This window comes from Crinia signifera, chromosome 2 (assembly GCF_055691185.1).
Source record: "Crinia signifera chromosome 2, ASM5569118v1, whole genome shotgun sequence".
Taxonomy (NCBI): domain Eukaryota; kingdom Metazoa; phylum Chordata; class Amphibia; order Anura; family Myobatrachidae; genus Crinia; species Crinia signifera.
Window position 1 is genome coordinate 306,633,368 of NC_139218.1, and position 17,208 is coordinate 306,650,575.

At 41.5% G+C, this 17,208-nt stretch overlaps 1 protein-coding gene across 1 annotated transcript; it reads right to left on the reverse strand.

Moving 5' to 3' along the window:
* Positions 1 to 4,247: 4,247 nt before the first annotated feature.
* LOC146057544 (melanocyte protein PMEL-like) lies at positions 4,248 to 15,471 on the reverse strand. Its single transcript, XM_083168903.1, has 12 exons — positions 15,317 to 15,471; positions 11,558 to 11,689; positions 10,948 to 11,094; positions 10,267 to 10,407; positions 9,983 to 10,144; positions 9,249 to 9,614; positions 7,897 to 8,280; positions 7,677 to 7,820; positions 7,485 to 7,578; positions 5,343 to 5,545; positions 4,779 to 4,866; positions 4,248 to 4,590 (listed from the first exon to the last, which is right to left on the reverse strand). The coding sequence occupies exons 1-12, from the start codon at positions 15,378 to 15,380 to the stop codon at positions 4,440 to 4,442; spliced, it is 2,076 nt and encodes a 691-aa protein (XP_083025029.1). The 5' UTR covers positions 15,381 to 15,471; the 3' UTR covers positions 4,248 to 4,439.
* Positions 15,472 to 17,208: the final 1,737 nt, after the last annotated feature.

Sequence of the window (17,208 nt, forward strand, 5' to 3'; positions counted from 1 at the left end):
GTCTCACCGATCGCTGTACCCAATACACATCAAGTGACAGCGCTGGTGATCAACAGTACTCGCCATCACACGATCAGTCAGGTCAGGCTAGGAGGCTGGACCCTGTAACCAAGGGACAGACTCCGTCGCCGTCACTTCACTAGATTGCCCAGTTGGGAGGAACAGGGTTAAGGGGCAATATAAAAAAAAGAAGTAAATTAATGCAGTATTGCTCCGTGTTGGTGGTGTTCAGACTTGCACGTATTATATAAACATTGACAAACATATTGGATATACAGTCCGCAAACAGTGAGACAATATGGAAGACATATGGAAAAATAAGAAAATAAAAATTGAAAAATATATATGAAAAAATACAAAAATACCAAAAAACATTATAGAAAGCAGTGATAAGATAAATCTTCATTTAAACCAGTAGGTGATATACAGTCCAATTTGTGAATCCAGTAACTTTCCTTCTGGAGTAATAGTTTACCTCGGTCACCCCCTCTTCTCAGAGGTATATATACCAGTGAGATTAATAGGCAATTAATGGATACAGCATGCTATAAAAGTTTGACTTATGACCCAACGTATAATTACAAAAAAGAAATAGATTCAGTCATTAATCTTGGTCTAGTCAATCGTTGGATCGATGAGCCTACCGCTTTCTTTCTGACCCAAAACCATCCTAGAATACCCATTATTTATGTATTGCCTAAAATCCACAAAACATTAATCAATCCGCCAGGCCGCCCTATCGTCTCCTCCTGTGGTTCTCTCTGTCAGCCGCTATCTCAGTATGTTGACTACTGGTTACAGCCTATTGTACTTAATACTGCCTATTATCTGAGAGATACTTCAGATTTTCTTACCAAAATAAAAAAATTGGGCACAATTCCTGCTTCCTCGATACTTGTCACACTGGATGTGACAAGTTTATATACGAATATCAAACACACTGATGGGCTTGATGCAGTCAGGAGTCTAGTTACCACCAGTCCTCATTACACCGGTCCTAATGTTAATTTTTTATTATTGTTGATGGAAATTGTTCTAACCAAGAATTATTTTTTATTTGAAAATGCATTTTTCCTTCAGCTACAAGGGACGGCTATGGGGTCTAACATGGCCCCAGCCTATGCAAACCTTTATATGCACATGTACGAAAATCAGCATATTATGGCCAATAGTGTATTTTCTCAATATATATTTTTTTATGTTCGTTATATTGACGACTTATTCTTGATTTGGACTGGTGGTGCTAGACTTCTGACTGAATTTGTTGATTATCTCAATGTCTTGGCTACTTCTATAAGGTTCACTATGTCATTTAGTGATGTTACTATAAATTTTTTGGATGTTTGCATTACTAAAAATGGTGGTGCATTATGCACACAAATTTTTAGGAAACCGACCGATAAAAATACTCTCCTTGACAGTGACAGTTTCCATCCACGCCCCTTGAAGCGTGGGTTGCCCTTGTCTCAATTAATGAGAGTAGTACGCATAACGTCTGATACAGACAAATTGTATGATGCTCTACAGGAGATGGGCAACAAGTTCATTGTACGGGGATATCCTCATCATGAGATAGAGGAAGCTATTAACCAATGTATGTCTATGAGGCAGGATGATTTATTATTACCCAGGAGCGCCACCACTAAAACTGAAAGGTTGACATTTGTTTCTACCTACTCTATAGCTTCTAATAAAATTTGTGAAATAATGTTAAAAAATTGGCACATTCTTCAAACGGATGCCACTTTGGGACAAGTCTGTAAAGAATTTCCACTTTTTTGTTATAAGAAAAGTCGCAATGTGAAGGATACTGTAGCTAAATCTGATCTTGAACCCGTCAAAAAGCACACCTGGCTAAGCCCCAAAAAGGGTAGCTTTAAATGTTCTCATTGCGTCAACTGCCAATTTATCAGGACTGGCACACACTTTGTCCATCCGGTGTCCTCCGAGCGTTATGAAATCAAATACCATCTGGACTGTGACAGTCGATTCATCATCTATGCCATCATTTGTACCTGCTCTCTAATATACATTAGGAAAACAATCAGAACCCTAAAGGAAAGAATTGCAATGCACCGCTCATCCATCAAAAAAGCCTTTCTGTCTGGATACCAATACTCCACCTGTAGCAAGACATTTTGTTCACAAAAAACATTGTTTGAAAGACTTTTGCTTTATTCCCATCGACCATGTCCCACCTCTGAGAAGAGGGGGTGACCGAGGTAAACTATTACTCCAGAAGGAAAGTTACTGGATTCACAAATTGGACTGTATATCACCTACTGGTTTAAATGAAGATTTATCTTATCACTGCTTTCTATAATGTTTTTTGGTATTTTTGTATTTTTTCATATATATTTTTCAATTTTTATTTTCTTATTTTTCCATATGTCTTCCATATTGTCTCACTGTTTGCGGACTGTATATCCAATATGTTTGTCAATGTTTATATAATACGTGCAAGTCTGAACACCACCAACACGGAGCAATACTGCATTAATTTACTTCTTTTTTTTATATTGCCCCTTAACCCTGTTCCTCCCAACTGGGCAATCTAGTGAAGTGACGGCGACAGAGTCTGTCCCTTGGTTACAGGGTCCAGCCTCCTAGCCTGACCTGACTGATCGTGTGATGGCGAGTACTGTTGATCACCAGCGCTGTCACTTGATGTGTATTGGGTACAGCGATCGGTGAGACAGAAGACGCCATCCAGCGTTACTATAGTGACGAGCGCGGTGTCCGGCGTAAGCCGGGACCTGCGTCGCGTCACTTCCTGTGACGCATCCAGCTGTCTCCAAGGTGACGGAAGCGTGCTTGGGCTGTTGCCTTAGCCGCGTCCTGTTGCTTCCGGAAGGCGGGGAGTTTTGAACATGGGGATTCGTGCTGTAAGTATTTGATTCGCTCGCGTCTCTCACACACACAGGTGAGACCGCTTGTTGTTCTAATGTTGGTTGGTATAAAGACACGCACGGTGAGCCAGTTCAGTATGCTCCTGATGACGGTGGAACTCACACCGAAACAGCTGTAGAGCTTTTTGAACATGGCGTCCCTGCAGTCTTCTATGTGTCGTGACAGTAAAGTATGGATTTCCATCCCTGTTTTTGCCTGAAATTGACATTGTACTGCTTGTTGGACCTGCCTGCAAAATTCTATATAAAGACTTTTTCATCTTCTCAACTTTATTGGTGTGCTTGCCTCTAACTGCCTACTTAGATAGATATATATAGATCTATCTATCTATCTGACCCTGAGCAAACACAAGTCACCTTGATAAAGCTGTACCCTAGTGACAGCGAAACGCATTGGTGACCAAGCTGGACCTTTGCTGACATTATCCTTTACCTGTAAACTTGTCTGGGACCTCATCTACAAGTTAGTACATCTGGCGAGTATCCATTATTTGCACAGTGCACTTTACAAAAGGAGCCCCTCACACAAACTCTGGATTGAGGTTACTGCAGTGGCTCATGGGAGCATCTTATCCCATTAATACTGCAACACACTTTAGAGAGGATCCCCACAAGCCAATCGGTCCCAATTGGACCGGGACACCTCCAGCGATATTGGGACTATATGATTGGACTCCAGTTCCCCACTCTTATCTACAGACTTGTTGAGTCTACCAGAGCAGGTTATAACCTTTGGTCCACTTGTTGTTTTTAGAGTGATTCTCACACAGTTTTTATGATAAGTGTCATTAATTAGATGTTGTTTTTTGTTTCATTGATTGGTTGATTCATTAAAATATATGAGCGCTGCAACACCCTCTCTCTTTTTTCCACATATACATTCAGGGACCTGACTAGTCCCCAGTTGCAGCTGCTCACCCTGAGCAAATCACCCTGACCTGTGCTCTATACAGTTTTTCTGTTATTTCTTATCAGACGACTGCCGCTGAATAGGACTGACAGTGTCCGGCTGCTGTTGATTAAGAGGAATCTTGCGAGAACTACCGACCTCTTGCGAGAATTCCCCTGTACTTTACTCCCAGCAAAAACGCTGGGTGGGTGGAAGGGCCACTCAGACCGGCTATGGTGGCCTCATATGGCCCCTGGGCCTGAGGTTCCCCACCCCTGCTCTAGAAGCTGATCTATGTTTGCTGGGAGTGGTCTCTAGCATTTTCTCTATAGTAATGTTAGTTGCATTAAATGGAGTCATTGGAATGCACTCTTCATACATCACACCTTAATAAACATTTAGCTCCTCATTTAACAAACAGTGTTTTTACCAAGACAAACGAAAAAGACTCTAGATTTTTAAGTTTTTATTTGTAGTTCTCATAGGATGTTGTGCCAATCTGCTCTTCACAAAAATGAAGCGCCACTGGTACCTGCACTGCTTGTGTCATTATAGACAGCGTTCAAGTGTAACATTCCACTTGCGTGTGTGATATATAAACACTTATTGCCACTGCTCAGTCGAGCCTTCATACATTTCTATCACACTACCCGACCATTTAAGAGAGGGCTATTCTCCCCACTCAGAGCACGGCCAAAGAGATTTTGAATAAAGAGGCGAAGAGATGGACGATCAGAAATCCAGTTGACTGATGAGTGGCTTGAGCCAAGGAGTGTATAGGGCTTTGTACGCCTAAGTAAAGAAAAACCATGAATGAAATTATATGCACACATTCATAGAGCTTATATTTTAGATAAGTTGTTGGTTCAGTTCTCCCAACAATCTAATTTTGATAGTATACCTGGTCTTAAAGTACATTTGTCAAGCTACTTTACTGCTTTTAGTAAGTTTCTTGGCAGATAATGGGTATAGTTGCTTACCTGTATGTGTAAGCTACAGTAGCTACTGCAAATGCAGTTAGGAGTACACCAACTAGGATAGCAATTCCATTAACGGAAGATACGGCACCTATAGTGGAAAGAAAGACAAAAAGTTGAAGCAAATGGGAGAAGTCAAAAGTTGACAATAATCCTACCAGACTCAGGGCTGCATGCTGGATGTGATCCCCATATGTCAGTGATGGCTAACTGATGCTGGGAGTGTCAAGGTTAGCCTTCACTGCCATATGTACATGCATAGTTAAATGTATGTTATTGCCCATACTTCTATGCTAAATAAGGCATGTTATGATATGCCAATCTTATTACACCTACAACATTTTTAGTAAGTGCATAAATGTTTATGCTTCATTTGTTGAACACTGGATTAGAGTGCATGTAACTTGCCATTCAGTGGTGAAGACCTTACAGCAGTAGATTCCCACAAAATGTAACTCACTAGTAAGTAGTTACACCAACTTCTGGAAATATTAGCGTTGCATTGGTCATGGCTTCATTTGTATCATTCAGTTAGATCTTCAAATGAGTACAGTAGGTTTAACTCACCTTGTGACACACTAACTTGCGTACTGGCTACAGCCAAGCTAAATTCATTTGCCAAGGACACATTAAGACAGAAGACTCCAGAGTCATTGAAAGCTTGCCGCAGAACCAACTGACAGTCAGAGGGCGCTACTGGGGTACAGATGGTCTCATGTGGATTCTCACAGTCTGCATCAGAGATTACTGTGCACACTTGTCTTGGAACACTAGAAAGATACAAACAAATAGCTTGAACATTTTACAGTTGAAAACCCCAACATGGAGTAAAGTGAAGTTCTGACATTTAGCAGATTAAGCCAACAACTGCACATATTTAGACTCAAGCAAATCAAGGGATATTGGGGCAGATGTATGATGTGTCGTTATGGGGGAGAAGGGGTATCAGCGCACGTTATGTGCACTGATACCGCTTCTCCCCATGTATGATGTGGCCGGGATGCGATAATGGACAGGGGCACTATGCGCCCCTGTCCATATCGGCGCTGCTATCAAAATGATAGCAGGCCGAATGTATGAACGGTCAGCATCGCTGACCGTTCCGCACGAAGCCCGCTGGCTTCGCCAGCATCAGGCTGGCGAAGCCCTATCTAAACAGCAGGGACAGCGCTGTCCCTGCTGTCAGCTGTGGGCTGCGCTGGGGATCTCGCGTGAACAGCGAGATCCCGCGCATGCCCAGTGCGGCCGGCGGACAGGAGATAACGCTATCTCCAGAAAGGGACATCTCCAGAAAGGGACATCGCTGAAGGGGGGAGTTAACGCTCCCCCGCTTCGGCAGACAAGATGTTAATACATCTTGTCGATGTCCCTTCCTGCTTCGCCTCGCTATTGAGGCGAAGCAGGAAGTATCATAGCGGCGCGATAAGCGCTGCTATGATACATCTGCCCCATTGTATGGTCTCAGTTGAGGTGCAATTCTCATTTAAGTTACTGTAGAGCTATTGTTTTAGACCAGCTCAGATCTACCTCATGGGGGATTTCACCTTTTCCTCTGGGAAGCCTTAAAAACCAATGCCCTCAACTTTATTTAGAACCCAACTTGTGTTTCTGTATTGCATAAAAATTCCGGAATTTGCTGAGAGGAGATTGAATACACTTGATACAGTGGCAGTTAAAACCAAGCAAAATCCTGGCGCCTATGTGATGATATATGGAAGGAATCAGCATAAGATCTGAAAGCGCAAGGTGGAACACACAAGTTAACGGCACTTCCGGGAAGGAGGTCAGCTGTAACGCAAAACGTCACTTAAACTTCCGCGGAAGCATCACGCTGACCGTGAATCAGAGAGCAATACAAAGTGCCGCAATTGCCAGACCCAATATCCAGACCCATTTCTGGAATAAAGACTTGGGGGCAAGTAGGTACAATCCATGTCTGGAATTAGGTTTCCCCATTTAGAGGTATAAATACAGGACCATGTACAGTATGTTAGCTACATATGCCTTGACAAAGACCATTGTGGTCTGGAAACGCGTTGGAAGTGGAGGGCGAGGAACTTTGGACTCACACACCGGGAGAGGCTGCAGGGACATCTGGTTTATACCATCTGCCTATTGTGTCTACATTTCTACTCGGTGAGTCTGCCTTTTTAAACCCTGTTGTGTATGTTTTAAATTGTATGTGAATAAAGCAGTATTACACCATACCAGCTTTTTTATTATTTCATATGCTGCAAGTGAAGAACATTGGGGGAAACTGACCGCTCCCTTACAAGAAATTTATGTCTACCCTAAAAAAGTAGGCCAACCTAAAGGGTACAAGTCCCTCTTATGACCATTGACTATTAATGTGTATAGATCTATGATTGTAATAACCTATGAAAACAGTACTATACCATTGAGGTTTTCAATTTTTTTTTTATTTTTTTTTGGGGGGGGGGGGGGGGGGGGGTGTATTAATTCTAAGAATTTGAGTGAAAACTTCTTTGATCAGCGCCCAAAGGACAGTGTCGGTATTTCTCTCTTTTTTATCCATGCTTTGGATGTAAGGTGATTCATACTGTCTGACATTACCCAGGGCAGCAATTAAATGCACAGTCAATCCAAGAAAAAAAACTTTTGCCCTCATGAAAGCTTTATATAAAAAAAAAAAAAAAAAAAAAAAAAAAAAAAAAAAAAACTTTAAGCAACCTGGATTATTGCTCTTACCTCCCTTGGCAAGTAATTGTGAGGTCCACTGTATTCTCAAGTCCCACTGCTACAACTGGCTCCACTTGCACAATTTCAACACTTTCAATTCCAGCTAATGTGTAATTAGAAGGCAAACATTAGTGACCTGCATCTGCTTTATGGGACACTATACACATGTACGTCATACATACACATGTACGTCATACTTACAAACAATGTCAAGGTCAGTAGCAAATGTCCCATATCTATAAATTAGACATCCTACAAGTGGTCCCTCAGGAGCCTGGCGTTTAGCGATCAACAATACTTCTTCCATTTCTGGTGCAGGTACAGTTTCTTTGGATACAGCCAGATCTATTAAGTGGTCAGACTATTGTTCAGTAACCAATATTTTTACTTCATATATTGATGCAATGTAATTTTCACTCACCTTGTGTGGGCATTATGCCAGTGGAAGCCACTGCATTCACTGTACTTGCTACAGGGCCTTCAGCTTGTGTTCCAGTTTCTCCAGATTGGCTGGGCACAATGTCTGGTGATGGCACAGCTTCAGGAAGTGTTACAACCACCTCACTTTCAGGTATTTCTGGGGTAGTTGTGGTGCTTTCCTCAATGGGGACAGCTTCTATTGTGGTAAGATCCTCTTCCTCGGCAATCACTTGTGTCCCATCTTCAGGAACAGCAGGTTCTGTTTGCACAGTGGCAGAGTCCACATCATTGTCCAGTAGATTAATGGTCGGCAGGAGGTCAGCTGCAACAGCCAGAGAGGTTGAAGGGTTTCCTGGGACTGTCACCGATGTATCACTGGGAGCCACTGTAGAGTAATAGTTAATACAAAGTGTTAAAGATCCGTTGCATAGGCACTTGCAGGTCAATCGTAATGTAAAAGAACTGTAACAGTGGGTGTTGTGTTCAGCATTGCCACTTCACATGGATTTAGCCAATCCATGTTTGGATAGGCAGCTGTAACTGCCACGTTACAGGCAGCAGTTATTGAAAAAAAATGACATTGTGAGATGTATTAGCCAAATACCCAAGATTGCATGATTTTTTTTACTATGCAGCCTCGGCATTTGTAAATAGTCTGGTTATAGTCAAGTACTACTGCAGTGGCTGAATGATTAAGGGCCAGACCACCACTCTGCTCCACTTTTTGAAGTGCGATACAACATCTAGCTCCTAACTGCCATGTTGCTTCTGAATGCCATCTACCTTAAAGCCACCAGTGATTTGGGAGGAGATCTAGTTTAGTCTACTTACAGTATGGGCTATATCAGGTATAGAGAATTAGGAGATCATGCTAATAGCTGGTTTAGCCAATTCCATCGACATTCAAAGAAGAGTTTAAAACTAATGAGGCAGAATAATTATCTTGATGTCTGGAGAAGTTTTACTACATATATTTTGCCCGCTAGAGGGAGCCCAGAAATTGGATGCTACACTGTGCCACCAGTCCGGCTAGCTACATTACTCATACCTGAAATACTTTAAACCCTAGAACTTTCAGTAAGGTAAAAGCTTTAAGCACAGTCAAGAACCTTTTGTCTATGTCCATATATGAAATCTTGCAGTCTATATGCATAGTAACTAGGAGACATGTGTTACTTCTTTATGGAAGATGCTCATGGAATTTTATAGACCTTACATGCCATAGCCATTATGCATATGCCACCTACCTTGCCTGTTAGCCTTCAATGTGCTGCGTCGGCTCTTACAGCCGAATAGATTTCACACCAATAAAGTTAAACAATTAAGGAAAAAAAAAAATAATGAATTACTTACCAGACTCTTGTCCACCATTTGTAGTAACCACTGAAGCTTCAGTTGTTGATGCTAAAGAGATTTCTGTAGTAGCCACCTGCTGAGTAGTACTGCCACATGAAGATCTTGGAATAGCAGCTTGTACAGTAACTTTTGCATTGAACCCACCAGGAGACACGTAGGTATGAGTGACACCAGTATTTCTAGTTATTAGTATACCACTCTGATCACCAAAATCCCAGGAGAAGGATATGTCAGCTGCTATGAGGTAGTCACTTGGGTCATGAACGGCTACAGAGAAGGACACTGCTCTGTTTTGGATGAAACTCTGGTCATTCTGGTCCAAGTCAAGAACTTGTGTTATGGAAACAGAGATTGGAATTTGATCTGTAGAACAAAGAGGCAAGACTTAAGATATGGGAATTTCATATCTGCCAACTGCCTTCTTAATTTGAAGTTCCAAGAGAATATTTAAGCCCTATAGTTCAAGAGAATATTTAAGCCCTATAGTTCAGCCTGCTGTTCTAGCAAACTGTAGCAGTTAGAAAATTCAACTGTCCGCTCATAATGTCATTCCATCCTGTCAACCCCGATACAGGTTATTTATAGGCAACAACCCGCACATTTGTGACAGAAGTAAATCTTAACATGCAATAAGGTCTGGTTTTAGGCTTGAACTGTAAACAGTAATTTTTTCATTCAGATTAAACAAATTTACTATAGCTTGCTTATGTCAAGTGTGCTCCGGTACTTACCAGTTATTGAAAATTGAGAGGAAGTACTGCCAATAGGGATGAACTTCTGTCGCCCACGATAATGGTAGACAACAACTTCCATTGTGTAGGAGCCAAGGGGGACACCATCTGTCTCTATAGTCAGATTGGAAGACGGGCCATCTACTACCTGCCAATACTTCCCTAGAAGGAAACCGCTTGAAAGTTATTTTGGTATTACAAGAAAAAAAAATAAAAAAATTAAAAAAAAATTAAAAAGTTTGCTGGATGTTTCCACATCAGGAATGACAATATAAAAAGCTTACCCAATGCTTGCCAGACATAGATAAACTTGCTGCGTCTCTGCTCAGCTTCTTGCGGGAGTGGATGGCCATCTGGAAAGGTGCATTTGGAACTTTCAGTTGACCCATCAGGGTAGACTGGCTCACCTGAGGGCACCCAGGTACCTGCATGTGAGGGAAGCAGTAATATTTAGACAGCTTACAATGCTGACTGACATTAGCAACCAGATCCTAAGTATTGAACTTGTGAAAAACCCCATGTTGCTCTAATGACTGCAAAATAACAGCAATCTCCCTCATTTCACAGTTGTATCTCTCATTCCTTTTGTCACCAAAAATATATTCACATTATATCAGCACCATTTTCTAGCACTAAAGCAAGTACAGTAACTCTTACTGCTTTGGGGCTCATCTACATTTGTATTTAATTTTAAAGAGATTCCTCTCAGATGCAGTAGTACACACCCAAGCATCTAGGTGCCACGTTCACAATCACTCCATATATGGAACTAAACAGGCCCATTGTGTGGAGCATGATATGTCCCCTCAAAAGGGGTGCCTTGCTAAATTCTATTACCAATTATAATCTCCCTAAAACTAGTTTTCAAAAGTAGGCAAGTAGGTGTACTTACAGCAATCTAAAGAACATGGTATAATCTGAACACTTATAGATTTCTTACAAATCGTAACCAAACAAATACCAACCATTGTTAGTGCTGTTTTGGCTCCAAACAATCTGTCCATCAGGCAGCACAGTTTGTGTGTGGGGGAAGTTAAGCTGAATGAAGAAAGTTGCCTTCGCACTAGTCAGAGTTGGTGCATCATTCTTCACATTAAAGGTCACTTGTCCTCCTAAGTCAAAAACATGCATAACATTAGTACTTCATAGGCTGAGCTACTGGGGGCCACACCCATTGCAGGAGTGTCAAGAGGGAGACCGAGAAACCCAGGCCAGTTTATGGCCATACTGTATCTCCAGATCACACTAAAACATAGCTGACATTGTCTCCATGTCTCCATGCATTTGTAACTTGTCATTTTGTTTTTTGTAACGCTAGCTGTCCACCACACGCAATCCTTAATAAAGCACAAAAATACCTCAAAGCTTGCATGGCCCCGAGTATTGAAGCTATGGTATACTATCTAGAATTCACTCATAAGTTGGTTTCATAGAAGGAGTAAAATTAGCTCCCCTGTGAATCTTTGAAAAAGATTGTCAGGGAGTAATACGAAGCTCCTAGTTGACATAGTAAACTATTTGGACCTTAGGGTCAGCGTGAGATTACTATTGCATTAAAAGCAACCAGGTTCCTACCTTTCCAGCAGTCCCTCTTCTGGGCTTCACTTCCTTTCCAGACAGGATACATCTGGCTGTTCCATGACTTGAATGGGAGGCGTTTGTTAGTGTGCACTTCAGGATTGCGCTGTTGTACCCTTTTCCGGGAATCTATTACAGAGATACTCAGAATTAACATCCAATACTCATGTAGTTAATAATGAGGCCGAAGAATTAAGGCTGGTAAAGTGATAAGCTGAAGGAGATCATGCACCAACCAACTCCTAACTGTAAAATACTGATCGCATACATAAATGTTAACATTTTCAATTCAAACTTATATGTATTGTACATTATGGTTGTAGAGAATGTGTATACACACACACACACACACACACACACACACACTATAATATGGTGTCTGTATTCTGTTTATAAAAACAATATTACTATGAAGATTAATGAGTAAATAACAAAAGAGAAAAGAGATAGAACATTATCATGCAATGAGCAGTTTGAGGTAAATCCCATTTACCAGAGGACAGCGTTTATTAAATATATAATAGTTATTTGCAGATTGACATGATACAGAAGCTAATTCCCAGGGTAGCTACCAATTCCTTAGTATTGGAATAGTGGGGCCATTTTATCACTTTTGAAGCTCGATACATCTGGCCCAAAGGGAGGTATTTACTGTATTATTAGGTGCAAATATTAATGGGCAAGTGTACTTAAGACTCTAAAAAAAAAAAAAAAAAAAAAACGAAGGAGGAGTTATGCACATACTGTAGCACACAGTTTCGGTCAGTCCTTTTCTAGGATGAAATCGAATAAAGAAACTATAGACAGGACACAACCACACAAGAAAAGAAAGGGTACTCTTTACCTAGAACGGCGCCCGCGATCAGAATCGCGGGCGTCGGGGGTAAAAAATCGCGGTAATCGCGGGTAAATCGCGGGTACATCAAAATCGGGTACCCGCGATTTTCCCATAGGGAACAATGTTAAAAAGCCTGATTGACCGCGATTTTACTGTAAAATGCCTCAATGCCCGCGATTTTCCCATAGGAATCAATGTTAAATGGGCTACAGAGCCCAAATAGCCCCAATTAACCCTTAAATGTCCCCCCAATTTTTGTACGCCACCCCACGATCCACGCCAACCCGAAGCGTGGCGAGCGCAGCGAGCCCGCGAGGGGCGGCGGTACGCGTCCTCCGACCTTTTCATGCCCTACTATCCACGTCGGCGTGGAGTTGAGAATAGAATAGTGTGGCGAGTGCAGCGAGCCACCGAGCCCGAAGCGTGGCGAGCGCAGCGAGCCCCGCGGATACCTTCACAGGTAAACGCGTCCCTTCGCGGGCTTCACAGGTGTCCGCGTCGCCACGGACACCTGTGAAGTCCGCGAGGGGACGCGTATAACTGTGAAGGTATCCGCGTCCCCTCGCGGGGCGCGCTGCGCTCGCCTCGCTGCGCTCGCCACACTATTCTATTCTCAACTCCACGCCGACGTGGATAGTAGGGCATGAAAAGGTCGGAGGACGCGTACCGCCGCCCCTCGTGGGCTCGCTGCGCTCGCCACGCTTCGGGTTGGCGTGGATCGTGGGGTGGCGTAAAAAAATTGGGGTGACATTTAAGGGTTAATTGAGCCTATTTGGGCTCTGTAGCCCATTTAACATTGATTCCTATGGTAAAATCGCGGGCATTGAGGCATTGAATGCAAAATCGCGATCAATCTGACTTTTTAACATTGTTCCCTATGGGAAAATCGCGGTGATCGCGGGCGTCGCGGCCGTTTATGTGCTGCCCGCGATGTCGCGATCACCGCGATGGGCGCCGTTCTAGGTAAAGAGTACCAAAGAAAGTATTGCTGGGTGCACTTAAACATCCTTTTTTGGTAATTATAAAATAATTAATGATTTTGTAGATTTTTTTTTTTTTTAAATGTTAGCGACCGATGTGAAAAAGATAAGGAAATTGGAATAAGTGTATTGAAACAATGTCGGACCACTGCCTCATTAAATCCTTAATTTGCAGGGATACGATGTCCCTGTGTGTTTTTTGTATATTTGTGCAAATAAATTATAATATACACCACCCTTCTGTGTCTTTAATACACTTTTATTTGGACACAGTGTGCATTGTTGTTTTGCTTTGTTACCACTGTAATGTGTGTTATTTTGTGGAATTGTCATATCTCACACACCATACAATTCATAAGTTGATAGTTCAATTTTTGTAGACCCTTGCTACTTTTTTTATTTATAAAGTGTGTGTGTGTGTGTGTGTGTGTGTGTGTGTGTGTGTGTGTGTGTGTGTGTGTGTGTGTGTGTGTGTGTGCACACACCCATATCTATATCTATATGGGTGGGTGTGTATACACACACACACATTTTATAAAAAAAAAAGGAGCAAGGGTCTACAAAAATTGAACTATCAACTTATGAATTGTATGGTGTGTATGATAGTGTGAGATCTGACAATTCCACAAAATAACACACATTACAGTGGTAAAGCAAAACAATGCACACTGTGTCCAAATAAAAGTGTATTGGTTACAACGTAATAAAAGTACATTAAAGACACAGAAGGGTGGTGTATATTATAATTTATTTACACAAATATACAAAAACACACAGGGACATCGTATCCCTGCAAATTAAGGATTTAATGAGGCAGTGGTTCCAATTTCCTTATCTTTTTCACATCTGTCACTAACGTTTTAATATTTCACCTTTTTATCTACAAAATCATAAAAAGTTATATTTTATAATTACCAAAAAAGGATGTTTAAGTGCACCCAGCAATACTTTCTTTTCTTGTGTGGTTGTGTAGTTCATTCTAAGTAAAGGGAAGCACCTCCATAAATAAATACTAACAAAGGGTATAAATCACATAAAAAAAAAAATATATATATATATCTCTTTTTGGAGAACAGACAATCCAAGACCGATCTATTCAAATCTGGTGCGGGAGTTATTGCTTTTTGCTAAAAAAAAAAAAAACTATAGACAGGATCTGATTTGGTTGTTACGGGCAACACCACCTCTGCATTTAGAAGTAAAAAATGACCCCTTAACATCTGTACATCTGAGGGACTGCAGATCGGCAATCCTTCCTGCTGCAGACCCCAGGAGTTTTTATGGGCAGTTACGAAGCTTATGGGCTACAGACACCACAAAATGACTTACTGGGTAAACAGATTCATTGCAGTAGGGACACCTAGATCATCAATTAGGCTTTAGCATCACAAAATGCTTAGTCTGCCAGCATTTACAGTAGTCATGTGATCCATCCTGGATTTTCAAACTGTTAATACATTCCATGTTAAATGATACTGTAGCCATGCTTGAGTACAGGTGACTTTATTCTTACCCAAGTCAATAGGATTTAGCCATTTGTACCAAGCCAAGAATATACTTAGAACCTGATGGGTTATAGAGTAAACACCCCCATACACTAGACCAGTGGTAGCCAACCCTAGCCCTCGAGAGCTACCAACAGTTCACATATTCCAGACAACCTAGCTGCTGCACTCATCACTGACACATTTTAAAAGATACAGATGGAGCTAATTAGCTCACTTGTGATTATGTGAGAAGACCTGCAAAACATGCACTGTTGGTAGCTCTCGAGGACTAGGGTTGGCTACCCCAGCTCTAGACAATGTAACTGTTATTTGGCCTCTTTCTAATATTGCAGCTATCACAAGCAGGAAAACAAGCCCAAATAGAGCAGTCCCAAGGTCTGTCAGCAGCATAGTAGTGGGGCTGTAGAGAATGCATTAGCTTCATACTCACTGTTCTGAGCTTCTGCCCCAACACACAGCAGCCAGAGTACAGTCAGGAAACCGAATGCCTTCATCTTGTCCGCAGATATTTTATGCCTCCCAGCCAGTACTGTAGTGTGGAGAGTGAAGAGAGTAGGAATAGCTCCTATTATGAACACCAAACCTCATTAACATAGCCACACCTTCCCAATGGGTCACAGATTTGCATTCCTTTTGGTATCACAATCTATTCTGTTCACAGTGGACAGTCAGTTTAGACGCCAGGCAAGTTATTCCATGCAATTTTCTTAGTTATCTAAAATTAGTTGTAGTAGGAAAGCAACCCAATTATATTAACTGCCAGAGAACCTAGGTATGTTCTTTTGAGGGCTGAAGAACGTAAACACTACATCACAGGATCCGCCAATTTCTTGGTGTCCATTACATATACAGTAGGTTCTTACATAGTGACCTGTACACCAGGTCATTAAACTCAAGATGCAAGAACATTTCGTGACCAGATCAAAACACCCTATCCCATTTATCCAAACGGAGCCACTGCAAGGACTATTTTTCTTGTGGAAGTTATAGTTTCCAGAAGCTTACACCCCCTCCCCATAGTAAGTCCCATACTAAGACACATATGGGAGTAGTGAATTGGACTATATAGACACAGATGTACAGGCTTGTAATGTCAGTTAGAATTAGTGGTTCTTCAGAAGTGTAAGAGGACCTACACATAAACTTCTATCATATAGGCCAGTGACTAAGTTGACAAGACACATTAAATTAGTTAGGAACACAGTCCTCAGACACTCTGGGGTAGCAAGATACATAGGCATTACTACACAGAACATTAACCACCACATTTCTCCCAACATTACCTTCTCCAGGAGGGACACAATGCTCTACTCCTGCACTTCTCTTTTTATATATGGTTGCCATCACCGGTGTTGAAGCACCTTTCTTATCAGTTAAGGGGCTAAATTGTCTAAGCTTCAAAAGTGATAAACAGCCAGCCAATCAGCTCCTACCTGCCATGTCACAGCCTGTTTGAAAAAGGTCAGGCAGGAGTTGATTGGCTGGCTGTTTATCACTCACCATTTTACCACTTTAGAAACTTAGAGAATCTGGCCAATAATGTTTAAAATAGGTGATGGCAATCATAACTAAAGGGGAAGTACAGGAGTAGAGCATGGTGTCCCTCCTGGAGAGGGTCAGGTTAGGTGGTATACATTAAACATTGAAGGGGAAATATCAAAGGTCATGCGATAAGATACCATTCAGCTAGTAATAAAATACAGCCAGCAATAGGTAGAAACAAACTGTACATAAAGTAAGGAATTTGGCCCGAGAAAACCAATGTGACAAACCCAAATGAAGACATACTACAATATAAGAGACATGATTACCCCTATGATACTACTCTGAGGTAAGAACAATATCTCAGCACATTAACCAAAAACAGGGAAGAACAATAACCCACATAATACAAGAACTTAAATAAACTAAAGTTCCAATAAACACAAAAACTTCAAAAAGGGCCCATTAATATAAAAAACAAGCAGAGAGGGACCACTAGCATACTAACCACCCCCATCACAACCTTACCTAATGCTCTGCTGTTAAACTGCTATCCCCTTTTCTCAGGTGCTCATTTATATACCAGACTCTTCAGTCCAGCCCTTCTTCACCTGTCCATGATCGACTCATTAGAGGAAACTGTGAATGAAAGACTCTGCTCCTAATTAGTGGTCATATGAGCTTTTGATGCTTCTGGACTGTGACATACTGGCTGTATAATCTGTGTACTACATGCTTTTATCTTTCAGAGTAAAAAAAAAAAAACTTTCAAAGGGACCCTGTGTATGGTGACATGTATCCTTTTCTTAGAAGTTTATCACATTTTTGAAAGACACAAAA